Raw genomic sequence first — 22,123 nt, forward strand, 5'->3', positions numbered from 1 at the left:
TTGTAAGGAAGAATGGATAGGTATAGTAGAAGAAATCTATATGATGGAGTAACTGGCACACCGCCTGAGACTACAACAAGCACAGCTTGGAGAAAAGTGGGAGATATGGACAGAAACAAATTATTTAGATGAAGACACGAGGAGAAAAGATCAAACTGCTAGTCTAGAAATGTAACTCCCAAACAAATATTTGTTATTTGTTTACTGTATTATTTTTATTGGGGATTGTCTGTGTGAGTTTCACAATGAAAATCTAAGTGGAAAAGTCACGTGATCGGGATATGACGGGAGTATTTTCGTGGGCTCGGGATGGGATGGGAGCAACAATGGATTCCCGTGTCACCCTCTAATTCACACCCCTAGAAAGTATAGAAGTTAACATTGCCGGGACAAAAGCAGACGTAAGGGAGTAAAGGGGTACCTGTCGTCAGACAGCGGCAGCAGAGGGTTCAGACTCTGGATGTGGCTGACCGGAGAGCTGTTGTGACTCGTCTTCTCCTCGTTATTGACGGAGTGAGTCCTGTTGTTCTCTTCCCCTTCGCTGATCCTTCGTCTCAGCTTCTGGATCTCCCGCTCAACTCTAGAGAGACAAACACAACAACAAAGACTACTTTGTTTTTAAAAAACTTTCCTTTTTGCCCATCTTGTTTAAACAGGAGGGAGCAGCAGTAAGTGAGGAGATGGTGGTTGATGTGAAATCTGCAGTTCGTTTGTTTAATCAAGTACAAAACCCCCCCCCCAAAAAAGGTGCTGGTTTCAAAAAGCAAGAATGTGCTTGTAAGGAAATAATGGGAGCAACAAGCAAACAAGCTTTAAAGGGTAACTTCAACCTGGACCCTATGTTCCTGTGTTTTTGTGTCTATAAGTGACTGATGGGAACAACAATCTTTGACATTGGTCCAGTGTTAAGAGAGATCGCTGCAGTCGGCAGCAGAGAAACAATCTACAATGTAAGTTAAAAGTAATTTTACCTTCACTAAAGTGCTTGTTTTGCCGTTGACAGACTCAGATTATTATTCTAAGTGTCTGACAACATTATGGAAAGGATTTCTAAGGAGGTCAACCTTTCTGTTAAAGAGTAAGATCCTTTTTTTTTTTTTAAACATAAAAAACCATCAGCGAAATTGTCTTCCCTTAACCCACCAGACTCCATGTAAATAGACAGTAATTTTAGCATCGTAAAATATACTTCATTCAAAGTCGACAGAAACAAAATAAAACTATGAAAAGCCGTCTTGGTTCATCTTTCCACTGTTCCAACAATCACCACTCTGGTTTGGTTGAAATAAACCCTTAATTCACCCATTTACATGTGGAAATATGCTGGCTCTATACACGCTAAAAGTCCTGATTATTTACATGGAGTCTGGTGGAGACATGCTGGCTCTATACACGCTAAAAGTCCTGATTATTTACATGGAGTCTGGTGGAGATATGCTGGCTCTATACACACTAAAAGTCCTGATTATTTACATGGAGTCTGGTGGAGATATGCTGGCTCTATACACGCTAAAAGTCCTGATTATTTACATGGAGTCTGGTGGAGATATGCTGGCTCTATACACGCTAAAAGTCCTGATTATTTACATGGAGTCTGGTGGAGATATGCTGGCTCTATACACACTAAAAGTCCTGATTATTTACATGGAGTCTGGTGGAGATATGCTGGCTCTATACACGCTAAAAGTCCTGATTATTTACATGGAGTCTGGTGGAGATATGCTGGCTCTATACACGCTAAAAGTCCTGATTATTTACATGGAGTCTGGTGGAGATATGCTGGCTCTATACACGCTAAAAGTCCTGATTATTTACATGGAGTCTGGTGGAGATTGGTGATGGTGATTTCAGGGCTGTTTGTTAAACTAAAATGATCTTACTCTTTAACTAAAAGGTCTATCTCTGTTGTCATAAGTGTTGTCAGACACTTAGAATAATAATCTGAATCTGTCAGTGGCAAAAACAGAACTTTTAATGGACGCAAACTGCCGCTGAATATTTGTCCTAATGGGCTACATAGAAGAGTCTGTGGGAGAGAAAGCTCCATGTGGAGAAAAATGTGTTTTTTGTACTTACATATAGACTACCGGTCAAACGTTTGGGGTCATTTAGAAATTTCCATTCCACTCCATTATAGACAGAATACCAGCTGAGATCTTTTTTCTGAAATTTTTTTTTAACCAGGGCAGCAGTTTTCAGATTACATTATGTGCTTACAGAATTGCAAAAGGGTTCTCCAATGTTTTCTCAGTTAGCCTTTTAAAATAATATCCAATTAGTGAACAGAATGTGCCTTTGGACCACTGGATGAATGGTGGCTGATAATGGGCAATGTAGATATTGCATTATAGATCAGCCACCCACTCAGATCAGCTGGTATTCTGTCTATAATGGAGTGGAATGGAAATTTCTAAGTGACCCCAAACTTTTGACCGGTAGTATACATCTATCGCATTCTCGACAAACTATATAACACACTAAAATACGGGGGGGAATCAGAAAAAGCATAATAGGGGCTCTATAAAGAAGCTTTAAAGTGTTAAATTAAGAGCCCACCCAACACACTAAAGCACTCAACCTAGCAGAAACACTGTGTAGGTTTTGTAAGTTTTATTAAAGGGCTCTGACCTCTGCTGGTCCAGGTCTCCCCCGGTCCTCAGGTTCCTGACGGCAGAGCTCTTGTGTCTCTGCTCTTCGGTGTCGGGCTCCAGGGAGACGCTGCGCCTCAGGGCCGAGTGCCTCCTCTCCAGCCGGGCCACGGCCTGCTCCATGGCCTCCCTCTGCTGCTTCTCCTTGGACTCCAGGATCTCCTTCTCCTTCCTCCGCACCTATTACCATATTGTAGCGGGGTCTTACAAAATGTCGGGTGGTTGCGCTTTTTAACAAAAATGTTATATGGTGCATTATGTAATAACCAACTGACACATGAGCTCAGCTGCACGCTGCATTATGTAATGTAGAAACTTATTTTCAAAATGCAGAGAAATTACATACTGCGTTCAAGGTTTTATTACAAAATCCGACAGATTACATAATGAAGTGATGTTACCACCTTGTACTTTTTTATTTTTAGAATCAGAAATGACACTATGTGTGCGTGTGTGTGCGCGCATGTGTGTGTGCATCTGTCTGTGTGTGTGTGTGTCTGTGTGCATCTGTCTCTGTGTGTGTGTGTGTGTGTGTGTGTGTGTGTGTGTCTGTCTGTGCGCATCTGTCTCTGTGTGTGTGTGTGTTTGTGTGTGTGTGTCTGTGTGCGCGCATCTGTCTCTTTTTTGTGTGTGTGTGTGTGTGTGTGTGTGTGTGTGTGTGTGTGTCTGTGTGCATCTGTCTGTCTGTGTGTGTGTGTGTGTGTGTGTGTGTGTGTCTGTGTGTCTGTGTGCATCTGTCTGTGTGCATGTCTGTGTCTGTGTGTGTGTGAGCATGTGTGTGCGTGTATGTATGCATGTGTGTGTGTGTGTATGCATGTGTGTGTGTATGCATGTGTGTCTGTTTGTGTGTGTCTGCATCTGTCTCTGTGTGTGTGTGTGTGTGTGTGTGTGTGTGTGCATCTGTCTGTGTGTGTGTGTGTCTGTGTGCATCTGTCTCTGTGTGTGTGTGTGTTTTTTCATGTGTGTATGCATGTGTGTGTGTTTTATGTGTGTGTGTGTATGCATGTGTGTGTGTATGCATGTTGTATCTTTTGTGTGTCTGCATCTGTCTCTGTGTGTGTTGTGTGTGTGCATCTGTCTGTGTGTGTTTTGTAATCTGTCTCTGTTTTTTTTTTTTTTTTGTGTGTGTGTGTGTGTGTGTGTGTGTGTGTGTGTGTGTGTGTGTGTGTCTGTCTGTGCGCATCTGTCTCTGTGTGTGTGTGTGTGTGTGTCTGTGTGCATCTGTCTGTGTGCATGTCTGTGTGTGTGTGTGAGCATGTGTGTGCGTGTATGTATGCATGTGTGTGTGCGTATGTGTTTTATGCATGTGTGTTTATGCATGTGTGTCTGTTTGTGTGTTCTGCATCTGTCTGTGTGTGTATGTTCTGTGTGCATCGGGTCTGTGTGTGTGTGTGTCTGTGTGCATCTGTCTCTGTGTGTGTGTGTGTGTCTGTGCTATCTGTCTTTGTGTGTGTGTGTCTGTGTTTGTGTACTCTGTCTGTCTGTGTGTGTGTGTGTGTGTGTGTGTTTGTCGTGTTCTTGTGCATCTGTCTGTGTGCATGTGTGTGCTGTGTGTGTGTACGCATGTGTTTGTTGTGTGTGTGTATGCATGTGTGTGTGTATGTACGTGTGTGTATGCATGTGTATCTGTTTGTGTGTGTCTGCATCTGTCTCTGTGTGTGTGTGTGTGTGTGTATCTGTTGTTTTTGTTTGTAATGTTGTGCATCTGTGTGTGTGTGTGTTGTGCGCCATTGTTGTGTGTATGTTCTGTGTGCATATCTGTCTGTGTGCGCGGTATGCAGCATGTGTATGTGTTCGTTGTATGCATGTGTGTGTGCGTACGCGTCGGCGCGGTGTCTGTCTGTCTGTCTGTTACACCGGATATTTCTTTTACTGCTTACTCTATATTTTGCATCCTTCATCAATTTCCCTCTTTTTTTTTTTTTTTTTAAATATAAAAAATATAACTACGTAATATTACGTAGTTATGGCGTAATGCGCTGTAACTCACCTTCTCCTCCTGCCGCGCCACGTTGGCCGTGAACTCGTAGGTCTCCTGGAGCTGCTGCAGCTGCTGAGCGCCGAGCCGGTGGAGGCTCAGCTTCTCCTCCTTGTCCTCCAGCTCCTTCTCCACCTGGAACAGCGTGTTGTCCAGCCCCGGGGGGCCAACGCAGTTCCCGTTGCTGCTGCTGTCGCCCCCGCTGCGCTCCAGCACCTCCGCGGCTCTCTGCTTCTCCTCGGCCAGCGTGGGAAGGAGGACTTCGGCCACGCTGGCCAGCTGGCGCTCCTTGAGCTGCAGCCTGTGCTCCGCCTGTTTGACCAGCTGCTCCTCCTGTGTGGGAAATAAACATTTTAGATTGTATATATGTAGCTTATTACAAGGTTCATACGCATTTTAACCAGTACTTTTCGGCAAATTTCCACGAGTGTGTGCTCCTGAAAATGTCAGTTGACATATACAATAAGAATACTAATCTGTGTTAAAGTTTCCCCTCAGAGGTTTAACTATAAAATGAGTGATAATGTCTGTGGTTCATAGTGGGATTCTTCATATCGCTCCCTGAATACAACGCTGAGGTTAAGACGACGTGAAAATACATTAATAAAATAAGAAAAAAAAATACAATAACTTTTCCCAAACTTTCTGGGTCTTTTTATGTTTCCAAAACCTTTCCAGTCCTGGAATTTGCATTTTTCAAATTCCATAACTTTTCCAGTTTTTTTCAAAACGTATGAACCTTGTTATTACCAAGGATGCACCGAATCCAGGATTGGGCTTCTGATTCGGCCAAATATTTGGGCTTTTTGACGGGGTTGGGTTTTCTGCCAAACCTTAGAATTTTTTTCCCAGGGAACCGAACCCTACGCTTGCACTAGGCGCTGGACTGTTTCCTTTCGGGACAATAAAAGTTGATCTTATCTTATAAGAGGAGTTACTCAAAAGAGAGGGGCAGAGAACACTTTCAGGTCTTCTCCCATGCGCATGTAATAAAGGATTTGATTCATCACACCTGCGACTCTGTACCATAGACCGTAAAAGAAATGGATACAGTGACGCCATAGACTTCGACGGAGACCAGTGAAGGATGTCAGAAGTCTCTTTCCCGGTGCTGGCTGAGCGTTACTGAGCAGCCTCCAACTGAGCTTGAAGACGTAGATGTGACGTGAGCAACCTGTCTGAAAGTGTGAAGTCTTCTGGTAGCTGTGCCGAGAGAAATCTCAATCATTCCCAATCTTACAGAGACGGAGAGCGTGAGTAGGAGCTGTCCATGAGCGTAGGAGCAGGAGCAAAACGTTGCTGAAATATTTTGTTCCGATGCTTTCATGGACTCTCTACGGGCTTCTCCCTCGACTGTATGATGCCTCCACATCTCCCCCCCGAGAGCTTCTCCTGTACTATACGGTAATTCCTCTACTGTGTGACAGTAAGTCTCGTGGTTATGACCCAATCGTTAGCCTATTGTTATAAAAGCGTCTGCTACGGAGCCATAACGTGAGCTACAAGGTAATGGAGCCTTTTATACATTGTCGTGTTTCTTTAGAAATAAACAACGGACAAATAGAGTCTTTAAACGCTTCAGATGTAAAGTTATTCGCTGTCAAAGTGACGTCAAAATGAATGGGAGTCAGTGGGATGCTAACGGGAGGTGATGGCTTGGTAGCATCAAAATGGCGCCATAGGAGGTACGCTTTCTGGCTGCTCGCTTACCCCCCTTTACTCTGTGCTGTAAGAGAACAATAAGAATGTATAAGACACCTGGCAGACGGCGCTGGCGTCCTGTGCCCCCTTTGTCTGCGTCTCCTTCAGCTGCTGGTGTCTCTCTTTGAGCCCGTGCGTGAGGTGCAGCAGAGCGCTACGCTCGGCCGCGACCTCTTTCTCCAGACGCTCCCTCTGGTGCCGCAGCCCCTCCTCCAGCTCGCCGAGCTCCTTCACCTGCGCCTGCTTGAAGTTCGCGTATCGCAGCTGGGCGGAGCGCGCCTCCTCGCCGGCTTCCTCCACGTCCGGTCGCTCCGCGGTCTCTTTGGCGCGCAGGAGCGCTTCCCTGATCTCGGCCAGGGCTCGCCGCTCCTCCTCCAGGCGCCGCGCGTCCTCCAGGGTCAGCAGGGCGGAGGCCGCTTCGTGTTTCTCCCTCAGCTGCTCCTCCAGCCGGCCCACCAGGCTCAGCTGCTCGCGCTCCTGCTCCTCCAGCCGCCGGCGCTCCGCCTCCAGACGGACCCTCTGCTCCTCGCGCTCCCTCTTCAGCCGCTCCAGCTCGCGGTAGATCTCCGTCTGCTCCGCGGCCTCCTGCTGCCGCCGCTGCTCCGCGTCCTGCTCCTTCTCTTCGGCTTCGCCTGAAATCAAAAACAGAGGCGTTACATTATACCGGGGGGGGGGGGTTCAAACTGAACTTCACTAAAGGGCCACACTGGAAAATAAGAATCACATCAGGGGCCAGACATGGAGAGTTTATTGACATGCTTTTAATTAATCAAAAAAGTCAAATATCTTTGACCGGTCTTGATTGTCTTTACACTTGCAGTGTGGTCGACATAAAGTCCTAAAGAAGTCAGGAAAAAGTTCCTTAACACACATAAAGGTGTAGCAGTATATCCTGTATGTCCCTTACTTACACACACACACACACACACACACAGGTGGAGCAGTATATCCTGTATGTCTCTTACACACACACACACACACACAGGTGGAGCAGTATATCCTGTATGTCTCTACACACACACACACACACAGGTGGAGCAGTATATCCTGTATGTCTCTTACACACACACACACACACAGGTGGAGCAGTATATCCTGTATGTCTCTTACACACACACACACACACACACACACACACACAGGTGGAGCAGTATATCCTGTATGTCTCACACACACACACACACACAGGTGGAGCAGTATATCCTGTATGTCCCTTACACACACAGAAAGGTGCAGCAGTATATCCTATATGTCACACACACACACACACACACACACACACACACACACACACACACAAAAATCGAAATCAAACCACGAAACTAACCTTCCCGCTCCCGTTTCTGCCGCTGGATTTCCTCGCCGTGGATCTCCGAGCGCCTCTCCTCCTCGAAGCGCTCCTTCTCGGCCAGGAAGTCTCGCAGGCGGCTCTCGATGTCCTGGCTGCGGCGCCGCAGGCTCTCCTCCTGATGGAGGATCCTCTGCTGCACCTCCTCCGACTCCTTGCGCTGACTCTCCACCTCCTGCTGCAGGCGCTCCAGCTCCGCCTTCTCGCTCTGGTGCTTCGCCTCCATCTCGTTTATCAGCCTCCTACAACAGCAACATACTTTAACCCTTGTGTTGTCCTCCCGGGTCAAAATTAACACTTTTTCAGACACCGTTTTAACATTTTTCTTGCTTTTTTGACATTTTTGGTGCTTATTTCAATGTTTTTCGGCACCTTTTTTCAATTACCACCAGTATATTCACTACTAGAACCAACTTATTTACACTAGTTTTACACTTCTTTTTGGAATTCCTGGTCAATAAACTAATTTTGTTAGAAAAAAAAGCAAACATTATGAATGATTTTGACTAAAAGTTCATATCAGAGGACTGAAGGTAATGGATAATCACAGATATGTCAAAGTTTAGTCAGGATAATGGTATAAAATTAAATAAAACACCCAGAATTCAATTTCAATGAAAGTAGAGATCTGATGCTAAATATCACTTGTGAAGAGCGTCTTATGGAACCATCCATTTTGGGGCAATTTGGTTGAAAGAAACCCAAATGTCTGATGTAGACACTTTTGAAAATGGGTCAAATTGGACCCGAGGACAACAGGAGGGATTAAAAAAAAAAATATATTGTTTTTTTTTATCATGGTGCGTAATCACGGAAGACTTGTATCTTGTGGACGCGCCGACAGTTTTAAAGATTATTTATTGGGGCTTTTTAGCCTTTAATAAACAGGACAGCTATGGACAGGAAGGAGGGGAGAGAGGGGGGACATGCAGCAAATGGCCGCAGGTTGGACTCTAACTCTGAGCCGCTGCGTTGAGGATTGGGCCTCTGCATATGGGCGCCTGCTCTACCAGGTGAGCTACCCAGGCACCCACACCGACAAATCAAATTCAACGTACGGTAGTTTAAAAAAAAACTAAAAAAAACTGTTGTACCTTTTCAGCTCCAGTTTCTCCAGCTCTTCTCGCTGCTGTCTCTCAAACTCCAGCCTGTAAACACAAACACCTTCATTAGATTCACTCAGACACACACACACACACACACACACACACACACACACACACACACACACACACACACACACACACACACACACACACACACACACACACACACAAGTGGAGTGCAGTAAGTTAAAGTAGGAGTCAACAAACCAAATTAAATCAAATGAAAGTGCCAGGGAGTGTTACAAAAAAAAAAGAAGCAGTGATGCAATCTCTACTAAGACGTCACAATGGAGGCAGAGGCAGCAAGGTGGCGTGCAACAATAAAATATTAGGCTTGAGAGACTGGACAAGTCAACACCAACTTTGTGTCCAAAAAAAAATAAAAAAAAAGGACGGTTAGACAGAAAGTGGACGGCTGAGTCTACCTGAGGAAGACGGGGCCCTTCTCAGTGAAGAGACTGTCAACAGGACAGGGGTGGTACAGTTAATTCACCAACACAGTGTGAGCCTAATCATCTAACATACCACACTGCCAGCTTTGTTCCCCCCCCCACTATAAAAAGCACCCTAGTCAACTTGTTCTTCGCAAAAAAGACGCAAAGTGTGAACATAGCCTTAGGTATTTTGTTCTTTGTCAGTGCTATATGAAAGCAGATACACTTGATCAGAAGCTCTGGGGGGTTTGATGCAGAGGGGAGATGCACTGCAGGGTCTGAGCTGATAATCACATGCAGCTGATGTTTTGTGTGTGTGTGTGCGTGTGTGTTCATACACTCACCCGGGGTTGTAGAGCATCACAGTGGACAGGCTCTCACAGGACTTGGACAGATCGGTCATAGAGAGGCTGAACGTAGAGAGCAGGCCACTCTGACGGGGGAGAAAAGATGAAGGTCAGAGAGTCAGCAACAACATCACCACCACAGAGTGTGTTTACGTGCACACTAATAGTCCACGATTATTACAAATATGACAACACTCTGGAATTTAAAAACAGGATCAAGTCACAGGTCAACAGCTTATTCCGTTTGGATATTCAGAATAAGGCCTTTTAGCATTTTCTGAATAAGACATGTGCGATATGCCGGTATTATTCGGGTTTTAGAAGCAGAAGCATTCTTGGGACATAATTTACACTCCTCCTTTTGTTTATTCTTCAGATCTTTTGGCCAAATAAGATCTGAAAACAGGAAGCCGGAGCATCATCAAGGAGATCACGCACAGACGCCTGAGATGGCGAGGACATGTGTCGAGGATGGAGCAGGACCGCATCACAAAAGTCGCCGTAAGATGGACACCACCTGGCAAAAGAAAACCTGGGAGGCCCAAAACCACCTGGCGCAGAACTGTGACACAAGAGCTGGAAGAGATGAACCGGTCATGGGGAGAGAGAGGCCCGACATGCTGCCAGGGACCCAATGCAATGGAGAGTGCTCATTGAGTTATTTTAGTAAATGTCTTTCCTTCTCTTCCTTAGTTACATAAGTCTGCCTGTCTGTGTTTGTTTTACTGTTGGTTTTTATGTATTTATGTGACGGTTGGCTTTAATCGTCAGCTTTTAACCATCTAGGTTTCTGCCTCCGTCTGCTGTATCGTTCGTCTTTATGCGTGTACTGTACGTGGCCGCTGCTCTGCTCCACGTCTGCTTTACTTTCACAGTTTTTATGCATCTGTGACTGTTTGTCTGCTTCAATTGTTTGTATGACTATTTTATAGCGTTTTACCATGTGTGTAATTTCTAAAAGCCTAACCAGGGACAAGGACGGCTAGTAGTCCCACATACGTTGCATCGGTTGCACTATAGATAAGTCTCAATCAAGGTTTTTAAACGGAAGTTTGGGGCAGTTTACGGCCTCTTACCCGTTTGCGGCTTACGGTCAGCTCTGTGCGTTGCGAAAAAGAAGGAGAAACACCGCTAGTTTTAAACATAATGAAAGACTCTGACATCGACAGGTTTTTGGATAAGCTCCGTTTTGGATAACGAGGACCTTTTGAGGAACTGGTTGAAGGAATGAAAGAGGGAGGCATGTAAACATAGTCACTGTCTCAGCTAAAAAACAGGTTCAGTGTAGTCGCGCTTTGCCAGACCTTCCTCCACAGCGTTGCGGAGGAGGGTCTGGCTAGTCCACACAGCATTCCTGGATGGGATAGAAACGTGCTCTGGTTTATTGGCATTTCTTCAAACCAATCACAATCGTCTTGGGGCGGGGCTAAGCGCCGGACGGAGCCACGGTGCCTCTGCTAAATAGTCTCAGGAAGGAACTGGTTTTGGTGGAACATGTGGACGTTCAGAAGTAGTTTTAGTCGTGTTACAGAGAACTCTGATTGGACAGATAGTCTAGCTAGCTGTCTGGATTTACCCTGCAGAGATCCGAGGAGCAGTTAACCATAGTCCTCACAAATCCACCAGAGTTTAAAACTACAACACAAAGAAAGAGGAAGGTGACGGGACAACCGGACGAAAATGAGGGACATTCGCCAGAATTTCAGGCAGCAACGGAGCAATCCCAGAAGTGGAACGTCGTGGATATAGACTAGGTTCAGTCCAACCTTCAGATGATGAAATCTTACCTTGCGTTTCTCCCTCAGCTTGGCCGCCTCTTTCGGATGGTTGAAGCGAAACATGTTGGTCCTGCCGAGCAGAATAACAGCACCTAGACGACAAACACGACAGCAACTGAAAACACTGCAGGACAGATTCCTCTTTCACGTCTGAAGATTAAACATTTAAGGCGGCTGAGGAGACGTCACGAGGTTTCGGATTGCTCTGTACCTTGGTTGAGCGGCATCGGCTCCGTCACCTGAACTCCATTAACTGAACACTGGGCTCTGCCGAGCGGCACCAGAGTCACTTTGCCGTTCTGGCTCTCAAACATGCAGTGTTCGCTCTCCAGGTCCAGACCGTGCAGGACTGCAGGAGGAAGAGATGACACAGGAGAGATGTGGAGATTACACAAAAATCTAAATTAACTCCTGCACGACTACAAGAATCAGCAATGGAGCTACTGCAGGGTGTCCCCTAACATTATAAGGCCGAGGTGCAGCACCTAAAATATTGGAATTAGAATATTTATTATCCACTTAGTGTGAGAGTGGGCAAGTTGTGTTTTTATATTATGGTTAGGATGTGCTTGCAGGAAAGATGAAGAGTGTTTGCTATGAATGAAGGGTGAGATGTATTTGTATTTGTGTGTGTGTGTGTGTGTGTGTGTGTGTGTGTGTGTGTGTGTGTGTGTGTGTGTGTGTGTGTGTGTGTGTGTGTGTGTGTGTGTGTGTGTGTGTGTGTGTGTGTGTGTGTAATGAATGGGTTGTGAGATGAGTTTTATATATGTATGTGTTACAATGATGATGCACCTTACTAGAGTGGCTCTACAATTTCACTGTACTTAAATGCAATGACAAAAAAAGGCATTCCACAATCTGCTCTAGCTTTTCCTACTTTTACGACAAAGATATGGCAATAATAACGGTCATAAATTATGTCAAATTGCTTCTTTTTTACATTGCAAAATGTCACATTTTCTTGAGGGACAACCCATTTTTGGGCATATTTCCATTATTTGGCTGATGTGTAACTGCTTGATTAAAATATATTATATTTTAAAATATAAAAAGGTGACTACAAATGGCAACTGCATGTTTTACTTTCTGCAACAAAAGCTGATTTTAAAAAAAGGTTAGTGTTGAGCAAAACTGGTTTGAGGAAATCAAACCTCTTTCGGGGAAAAGGAAGAACATCGTTTGACTTTTATACATCAACAACCGGTACATGAGGTTCGTGTGATGTATAAACATGGTATTTATATATTAAAACCAGGGATGCACCGAATCCAGGATTTGGCTTCGGATTCGGCTGAATATTTGGGCTTTTTGACTGGGTTCTGGTTTCTGCCGAATCTTTGAATTTTTTCCCACCGAACCCTACGCTTGCACTCGGCGCGCTACGCTGGTCGCCGTGATGACGGCGCCGTTGATTACGGGAAGGTGTTTACGTAGGTGGAGCGTTCAATGCAGTAGGCTGTGAGAAAGTGGACATGGATCTGGTGAGCAGTAGGCTGTGAGAAAGTGGACATGGATCTGGTGAGCAGTAGGCTGTGAGAAAGTGGACATGGATCTGGTGAGCAGTAGGCTGTGAGAAAGTGGACATGGATCTGGTGAGCAGTAGGCTGTGAGAAAGTGGACATGGATCTGGTGAGCAGTAGGCTGTGAGAAAGTGGACATGGATCTGGTGAGCAGTAGGCTGTGAGAAAGTGGACATGGATCTGGTGAGCAGTAGGCTGTGAGAAAGTGGACATGGATCTGGTGAGCAGAAACAGTTGTTGTTTGGCAGAACTTTCAGTCAAAAGAAGGCCATTCAAGTGCAGCTACATGTTCAATCTGTTCAACGCTGATTGGTCTGGTGGTGGCGAGGACCCTAAACTATACACAACATGGCCGCTGTTACATCTGGTCTGAAACATCTGAAAGAATACGAGTTGTGCACGAAGAAATCTCCAGACAGCAGCCAGAATGCAGCAACTTCAGGTACGGCAAAGGAAGGACAGTCCCTGTTTACTTCATTCATGTGTTTACTGGGTTCATGGACTGAGGATGGGAGGAGGAGTCAGCACAATCTCAACCAGGGGGTTCAGGATTCGGCCGAAATCCCCAAAATCTGGATTCGGTGCATCCCTAATTAAAAGTCGGCATGTGGTCGAGTATTTGCAAATGTGTTTTCTTATCTTTGCTTTTCTGTGACACATTTCCTATTAAATGAAATGAGCTCTGTGAAAAAGGTTTTCCTCCTTTTTTAAACACTGTTGGTGTAACCGTATCTTCCACTGCAGCTTGTTGAAATTAATTCCTACTTGTTGTTGATACAAAAAAAAAAAAGAAAAATAGCATTTGACAAACTTACTGATGTCCTGCTCTGTTGACGCGTCCTCCCTTCCCACGTATGTCCGTCCCTCCTGAAATGGAAGAAAAAGATAAAGATTACATTGCTTGTCATTGCCTGGAAGATGATGTTTACGGTATTGTGCCTACCTGTTGTTCTTTGCTAAGCCAGTAGGCTTCACTGTTGGTTCCACTTAAGGCTCTGGTAAACAGGATTTGGTAATCCTGAAATTTGGTATTTGGATCACAGTGATTCAATCCAACGTTCCTTTAAAAAACTGGCATAAAAGTAAGTTTTTCAAAAGATTTAATCTGGATCAAATTGATACGAATTTGGAAATCCCATGTTTTACTATCCAGGATCACCTGATCCATCTTACTTTTATGCCAGTTTTTTTAAAGGAACGTTGGATTGGATCACAGTGATCCAAATACCAAATTTCAGGATTACCAAATCCTGTTGACCAGAGCCTTAAATGGAACCAACAGTGCAGCCTACTGGCTTAGCAAAGAACAACAGGTAGGCAAAATACCGGTGGGCAAAAATAGCCATTGTTTGTTTTAATTTTAAGAAAGAGAAAAACTGTAATAAACAGAAACATTTTACATGCTTTATTTTGTTATGTTTTTTTGTTGTTTACCATATCTCATTAGATGTGACATGCTACACATATGCTTCAAATATGAAGAAATGTATACATCATCAGTACACATTGATTTTGTAAAAACCCCTCTGATTTTATTTGGTTCGAAAAATCACAACTGAATCCACCCTTCTGATGGGATCAGGATAATCCTGTTTTTTTTTTTGGGATCAAATAGATCCCAAACAGAGTTGAAAAACCCAAAGGGCAGGTTTGATCCAGATCAAATGTAAGATCGGATTACGGGCTCTGATCTTAGTTCGGAATCCCTCTTTTGCTTTTTGAAAAACCCATTTCCAAGATTTGATCCAATCTGCGATCCGAAGTCCCACTGGATTACTTTTGAAAAACTGGGCCCTGGATATGGGCCCAGATGATTCAGGCTCTGAAGTGTTTTCGGGTGATTTCGGACCTTCAGATGGTACAGGATGATGCCGGTACTGAGCAGGTCGTCGTCGATGCCGATGAGGTGCGGCAGCTCCGAGTCCAACACCACGCCGATCCCCTCTTTCCTCAGAGCCAGAGTCTCCTCCTGCACACATCACAATCAGGTTTATTGCCAAGTACGCTTTCACATAGAAACTATTTGCCTTCAAGGATACTTCAAGTACTTCAAGGATCATAAATACTTTTTTGGGGCATTTTATGCCTTTAATTGACAGGACAGCTGAAGATGTGAAAGGGCAGAGAGAGGGGGGGAATGACATGCAGCAAAGGGCTGCAGGTCGGAGTCGAACCCGGGCCCGCTGCGTCGAGGAGTAATCCTCTATACATGGGCGCCTGCTCTACCAGCTGAGCTATCTGGGCGCCCAGAATCATGAATATCATTCTGCCTGAAGATGGTCTAGTACCGATTATTAAAACTTTGTCTATCTTGCAAAAATATACTTAGAGTGTTCGTGAGTTTTCTTTGCTATGAAATGAAAATGTAGAGTAACAGGGATGATAGAAAACCTTACCTTGAGAATGTTCTGAGTCTCGTTCCATTTGTTGGTCCACTCTTTAGTCAGCTCCAGGACCTGCAAACACACAAAAAAAACGATAAAGGTGAAAACAGAAACAACCGAACAATCAAAACAGGAAGTTAAACTCTTCAGCAGAGCAGAGATCAACACAAACAAAGAGCCACATTTTCAGTTCACATAAACGTCAAAAGAAGGTGTAGTTTGGTGCAGCAGTCATCACGCTTTCTGGTTCAATAATTTTTTTAAGACATTTAGACTTACTCTGGCTTCATTTTGGTGCAGTTTCTCCTCCATACTCAGAGCAGTGGGCGAGTCCAGGAGAGCAATCTGACACACAAACAGACACACGGGTCAGAAACACACAGACTGGGTTGTATCCTCAGTGACATTCATGCAGTGACTTTCTGATCATAATAATCATGACAGTTAAAGGTGCCCTGCCACACGTATTTCATGACTTTGTGGTAATGTCTGAAGTTCTACCGTGGACTCTAACATTTTTTATGGAAAAAAATGCCTTGGTTACTGTGTTTCAAGCCATTCTAGCGCGGTATAGAAAGCCTACAGGAAGACTCAGCTCGATTTCTGCCAGTTCTCATTAATATTCAACAAGCTAAGCTGCTCGACTCTGATTGGGTAACAGCTAGCCAATGAGAGCCTGGCTATCAGCATCCTTTACCCAGCGCAACTGGGCGAGCTCACAAATAGTAAAGAGCTCAGGCAGCATGATGTCAGACTGACCAGCTTTTGTAATTGGCCTGATTTCTCCGCAGGAGGTAGCAGTTAATTTTCACACACACACACACACACACACACACACACACACACACACACACACACACACACACACACACACACACACACACACACACACACACACACACACACACACACACACACACACTTTTATATGACAGGGCACCTTTAAAGTTAGTAGCAGGTTACTGACAAAACAGGATATCATAAAGGGGTATATCAAAATAAAATCAATTTCCTCTAAAGCTGTCTCACAATTCCAGTCCAACAAGTACGTCACTTTTCCTCGAACTGCTTCGTCCTTTTCTAGTTTCCGACGACCCTTCGTCCCTTCGTTTAATACCTTTGAATAGAGATGCAACGATGCATCGTGAATCGGTTAAATCTATATAAATGTGTAAAAGAAATTAAAAAACGGTTGAGAGACAATAAATAAAACAGCGATGCGCTTTTCAAAACGTCCTAGGATTTAATTTACTTAATGGCTTGTTCACACCAAGGCTTCTGAGGTCAGTGTAACGCTTATCAGTAGTGATGCACCGAAATGAAAATTCTTGGCCGAAACCGAAAACCGAAAAAAGAGGAAACCAAGACCGAAAACCGAAACCGAAACACCGAAAGAAATTAAGCCAATTATTAGTACCATTGCATTTATGGCTATGACTGTGTACTAACTTTACTAAAATCAAGGCATTGCAATTGTATAAATTAATATTAAAGTTTAATTAAAAAAATATCTAGCAGAAATATGGCTACAATCTGATAGTCGCAACAGTATACAGTAGCCTAAGAACAGAATAGCTTACCTATTGTTATTATTATTATTATTATTATTAATTGAGGCACTTTCTTGCAGGATTTCACTGAACATATCAGACAACGAGGGTGCATGCCCCTCATCTGGTGCAGCGAGACAAGTCTTTTTTCTGCGCTTCTGATCTCCTCCTGCGCTGGCGCCGCTCGCCTCGTCTCCATCGCGGGTTCTCCGCATCCATCGCGGCTGGATCATTTCTCGCGTACCCTGGGCGTATTTCCGCATCCAAGTAATGGTCTTTATAACGCGGATCAAGTACAGTCGCGATGAAGTGCAGAGGATCCGAACAGATCTCAGTGAAACGGTGCTGACAGACTCTAAGAGCGTACTCTTTCATTGTTTTCACCTCCGTGGTCCGTTCAACCTCTTTGCTTAGGAGACGCTTTGCAGGTGGAACGGATCGGTACTGACACACGTGCAGGACGCGGTTTCTGTTTGCGTCATCACAACATTTTCGGCCGTATTGTTTCGGTGATAAAGGTATTTCGGCCGAAAACCGAAAATGCCCTTTTGGGCCATTTTCGGCCGAAAATTTTCGGTGGCCGAATATTCGGTGCATCCCTACTTATCAGTTCAATTTTCTAAGCACAAACAGACATTTGGAAAAACTGAAAAATGCGTTCAAATATCCAATTTTTCATTTTTTTCCACCTTGACAAATTAAAAAATTGCATCTTTAAACTGTTTTTCCAATTTTTTGTTTTTATTCAGAGGATCAGACATTTTGAAAATTACAAACTTGCATCTGAGCTCTTATTATTCAATACTGCCATGGTATTCTCTGCATCATTAACTGCATATGGACCAAAATGAAATGGATTGGAGTCCAGATGAAATTTTGCAATTTTCTAAATTTCTGATCCTCTGAATAAAAACAGAAAATTGGAAAAACAGTTTAAAGATTACATTTTTTAATTTGTCAAGGCGGGAAAAAAATGAAAAATTGGATATTTTTAACCCAAATGTCCGTTTGTGCTTAGAAAATTGAACTGATAAGTGTTATACTGACCTCTGTGGTTATATAGAAATAAAGAAATAACTTCCACTCATTTGTCTGCAGCTCATTCTGTTAAAAGAAATCCTGAGAAAATCGTATCGTCACTTTAAAAAGGCGCTGACGCACCAACCCGATTATCGGCCGTCGGACAGGCTGGCGAGGTCGGTGACTCGAGTCGGTTTGGTGTGTCCCGTGCCGTCGTCAGTTGGAGGAGCCGTCGGCTTTAATTTGACCAGTGGGCAGGATGAGGGTGACCAACGGCTTTCAAAATCTGACGAAAATCTTTTAAACTGACCTTTGTCGATCTGAAATGAAGACAGATTCAGGAACTGCACGGCCTGTTTCTCTCTTCAAATGTTCTCAGAAACACGTTTCGGTGAACTATTTTAGTACAATATGAGATCGGATTCCGAACGAGCCGCCATTAATGGTCGGAAATTAAATTCAGGAGAAGCCAGACCCATATGACGCGTTCGTCCAATCAGCTGCTGGTTTAAATTTTTTGGGACGTATTACGTCTCGCGCACGCGCAGAACGTACGCTCAAGTCGGCGTCTCTTCGGTGTGTTCTGAGGCATTTTTTGGACCAACTCGGGGAGACCGATCAGTCCGACTGGCTTTTCTGCCGACGGCTGGCTGTCTGGTTGGTGTGTCAGGGCCTTAAGATGGTGTATCGCATCGAATCGTGAGTGGAGTGTATCGTTACACCCCTACCTTTTAAAACAATCCTCCCTCAACATCAGTTAATCTGAATCCTGAGACCCAAACGGTGACCGCAGCACAGCGAGACCTCCTGCAGACTCTTTGTAACCGTCCTATCAGTCCGGGTTGGTTTACCTGGTTGCCCTGAATCAGCAGAGCTTTGAGCCGGGCGATTTCGGCCCTCAGTTCTCTGATCAGCCGGACGTTGCAGTCCTCGTTGATGGTGGGTTTGTTGATGATGTTCTTGGCTCGGTTAGCGTAGCGCAGAGTGCTGAGCGTCTCGCCGTAGTTCACATCGGCGGGGGAAACGGCTGCAGAGAGAAACAAATACATCAAATAATGTTTTTTTTTTTTAAATAGACCCAGTCAGTGGAGTCTAGAGGTGTTGAAATTAATCAAATAATCGATGCATCGGATCGTGGACAATGCTGCATCGATAATCGGCCGGCTCATAATCGATTATTTCTGTTTATAATGTAATGTCGGCCTAACAACATTTCTGTTTACATATTCTGGTATGTTTTGCCCATTCAGGAAGTGCCGTGTGCTCAGTGCTGTATAGTTTTATGTATCCAATTTATTTAGTATTAGAGCACTGCAGAATGTTTGGTTTTTGAAGCTTGAAAAGCTGCAAATTAAATATCCTACATGGCTTTAATAGAGACATGTATTTGACGCATCGTGATATTGAATCGCTGGAGATCAGTGAAGATTCACACCTCTAGTGGAGTCTATTTTATTTGTTTAGACTGGCTTTTAATATGTACTAGTGGTGTGACAATGTCCCTCTCCTCCTCCAGTTTCTATGTAACCTTTTCAGATTTTACCATTTTCTATGTTTTCATTCTTTTTATTGTACAATATGTTGTTTTATTCTTGGTCCCTTGCGTAAAGCACTTTGGATACCTGCTGGTTGCTGGAAAGTGGTGTATACATAAATGTTGACTGATTAAAAGGTCCAACGGCATGACATTTTTTTAACATTAATATGCGTTCCCCCAGCCTGCCTATGGTCCCCCAGTGGCTAGAAATGGTGATCGGTGTAAACCCTGCTCTGCCTTTGAGAAAATGAAAGCTCAGATGGGCCGATCTGGAATCTGCTCCTTATGAGGTCATTCAGATACAGTATTAGGGGACCACTAAGGTCTATATAAAAGAGACTTCAGATACAGTATTAGGGGACCACTAAGGTCTATATAAAAGAGACTTCAGATACAGTATTAGTGGACCACTAAGGTCTATCTAAAAGAGACTTCAGATCCAGTATTAGGGGACCACTAAGGTCTATATAAAAGAGACTTCAGATACAGTATTAGGGGACCACTAAGGTCTATATAAAAGAGACTTCAGATCCAGTATTAGGGGACCACTAAGGTCTATATAAAAGAGACTTCAGATACAGTATTAGGGGACCACTAAGGTCTATATAAAAACATCCAAAGAGCACCATGTCATGGGACCTTTAAAAGCACGTCAATAAACTCTACATGTCTGACCTTGCAGTGATTTTCATTTTTCAGCGTGGGCCCTTAGTGAGGTTGAGTTTGATCCCCCCGGTCTACAGGAAGTGTTTTTGTGTTTCAGAATGTGTGTGTATGCGATTTAAGGTTTGCGTCTCACTGGCGATCATGATGGTCTTGGAGTTGCCGCCCAGGCTGTCTTTGAGCAGCCACGTCAGCACCGAGTCTCTGTAGGGAACAAACACCGACTTCTTCTTCAGGTTGGTGTTCACGCCGTCCTGCGTCATGTCAGCTGGAAGAGAAACAGGAAACAGATCCTCCAGTTAGCCTACGTGGAATTTGCCTTGATGATAGGTGCATACATACACAAAACATATTAAACATTAAAAAGGTCCAATGTGTGGGAATTTCTCCCATCTAGTGTTGAGATCATATATCACAATCAACTCTCTCGCACCACCCAGCTACGGTAGCCTTCACGCTTCAAAAAGCCGGTCTCTTGCTCTTTTCAATCTCCTTTTTCTTTTTCTGGGCAAAGAAGAAGAATACTCCTGTTCCTGAAATTTGGATTTTGAATACGTGTGGTCCTCCATGTTTCCTTCTTCAAACTAGCCGGGGGCCGGGAAGCTACGATACCCATTAGCAGCATTAGCAGCACCTGTGAATTTATCATGTGACAACAAAAACGCGAAAGGCAGAGCAGTTTGTCCTGTATGTCCCTTACTGGCTAACGTATTTCAAGATGGAGCATGAATATGGAGCGTCTACTCCAGTTCATGCAAAATGCAAATGTAAAATTTCAAGCCAATAGGAATACTTGGAATTGATGGTGGTGGTAAATATTCAAGTTTGTGAACGGGCAACACAGATTTTGATAATGAAAAATGAAAACATTACAACACACTGGACCTTTAAGAATAAACAATAAATCAGAAACAAATATATACAAAATAGCTGTTTAGTATAAAAGTGAAAGGAGGCTGAATGGAATACGTTTGAAATCATGAATTTCATGGGGGAATTACTGTAATTGTTGGGTCTTTGTAAATTACAGAGTGTGGTCTAGACCTACTCTTTCTGTAAAGGTGTCTCGAGATAACTCTTGTTATGATTTGATACTATAAATAAAATTGAATTGAAATTGAATTTGCGAGGACTTAAGGGATGTACTTTTTACTAAAATGACCTTTATATTTATAACAATTACTTCTGGCTTGATGATAAATGAAAAATGTACGTTATGCTTCCGAAATGGAAAGTTGTTTGTAGCAGATTTTATTGGTCAAGCTTTGGAGAGAAGACTAAATTAACCCTCTGAGGGGTATAAGGGCATTTTCATGTATCTTCTTAAATTTACCTTTTTTAGGGTATTTGTATAAAACTGATCCCCGTGTCTTTCATATCAAAATGTTCAGAACAAACTCAGCTTTCCGTACAGTGACGTCAACATTTTGTCTACTGTAGAGCGATGTGTGAAGAGATAATCTTAAGTCGTTAAAGTTGAAATGTTGATATTCGCTTTTTGAAATTCCTCAAATCTCTTTTGTAGACAAACCTTAAGTTATGATGTGTGTGTGTGTGTGTAGGTGTGTGTGTGTGTGTGTGTGTGTGTGTGTGTGTGTCTCCATGTGTGTGAATGTTTCGCGTGTGTGGTCTGTGTGTGTGTGTGTGTGTGTGTGTGTGTGTGTGTGTGTGTGTGTGTGTGTCTCCATGTGTGTGAATGTTTGTGCGTGTGTGTGGGTTCGCGTGTGTGTGTGTGTGTGTGTGTGTCTCCATGTGTGTGAATGTTTGTCGGGTGTGGGGGTCTGTGTGTGTGTGTGTGTGTGTGTGTGTGTCTCCATGTGTGTGAATGTTTGTGCGTGTGTGTGGGGGTCTGTGTGTGTGTGTGCGCACGCGGGGGTCTGTGTGTGTGTGTGTGTGTGTGTGTGTGTGTGTGTGTGTGTGTGTGTGTGTGTGTGTGAAGCGTCTTTGGTCCTCGGAGGGTTTTAACCTATAATGTTTGTGAAATCTAATGAAATGTTTGAACCCTGAAATGTGGTTGTCTTATAAAGCCATCAGGGTTGGGCTCTTTGTGTGCATGACACGGAAATAAAAGGATCAAATCAAAATGTAAACACAAAATACACAATGTAA

At 43.8% G+C, this 22,123-nt stretch overlaps 1 protein-coding gene across 6 annotated transcripts in view; it reads right to left on the reverse strand.

The window, feature by feature from the left end:
• Positions 1–22,123, reverse strand: part of kif16ba (kinesin family member 16Ba) — a 61,511-nt gene that overhangs the window by 16,570 nt on the left and 22,818 nt on the right. For 4 of the 6 annotated variants that reach the window (XM_039808121.1, XM_039808114.1, XM_039808107.1 and 1 more), the window contains exons 9-24: positions 20,151–20,282; positions 18,666–18,841; positions 15,524–15,589; positions 15,257–15,316; positions 14,710–14,829; positions 13,676–13,727; positions 11,552–11,689; positions 11,350–11,432; positions 9,560–9,648; positions 9,207–9,239; positions 8,770–8,823; positions 7,655–7,917; positions 6,385–6,959; positions 4,639–4,959; positions 2,629–2,828; positions 422–580 (exon numbers count right to left, since the gene is read on the reverse strand). In XM_039808121.1, the coding sequence (XP_039664055.1) occupies positions 422–580; positions 2,629–2,828; positions 4,639–4,959; positions 6,385–6,959; positions 7,655–7,917; positions 8,770–8,823; positions 9,207–9,239; positions 9,560–9,648; positions 11,350–11,432; positions 11,552–11,689; positions 13,676–13,727; positions 14,710–14,829; positions 15,257–15,316; positions 15,524–15,589; positions 18,666–18,841; positions 20,151–20,282 (2,521 nt within the window). The remainder of the gene's footprint in view (positions 1–421; positions 581–2,628; positions 2,829–4,638; positions 4,960–6,384; positions 6,960–7,654; positions 7,918–8,769; positions 8,824–9,206; positions 9,240–9,559; positions 9,649–11,349; positions 11,433–11,551; positions 11,690–13,675; positions 13,728–14,709; positions 14,830–15,256; positions 15,317–15,523; positions 15,590–18,665; positions 18,842–20,150; positions 20,283–22,123) is intronic. The other 2 variants (XM_039808130.1, XM_039808097.1) reach the window with 1 other exon arrangement.

This window comes from Perca fluviatilis, chromosome 1 (assembly GCF_010015445.1).
Source record: "Perca fluviatilis chromosome 1, GENO_Pfluv_1.0, whole genome shotgun sequence".
NCBI lineage: Eukaryota > Metazoa > Chordata > Actinopteri > Perciformes > Percidae > Perca > Perca fluviatilis.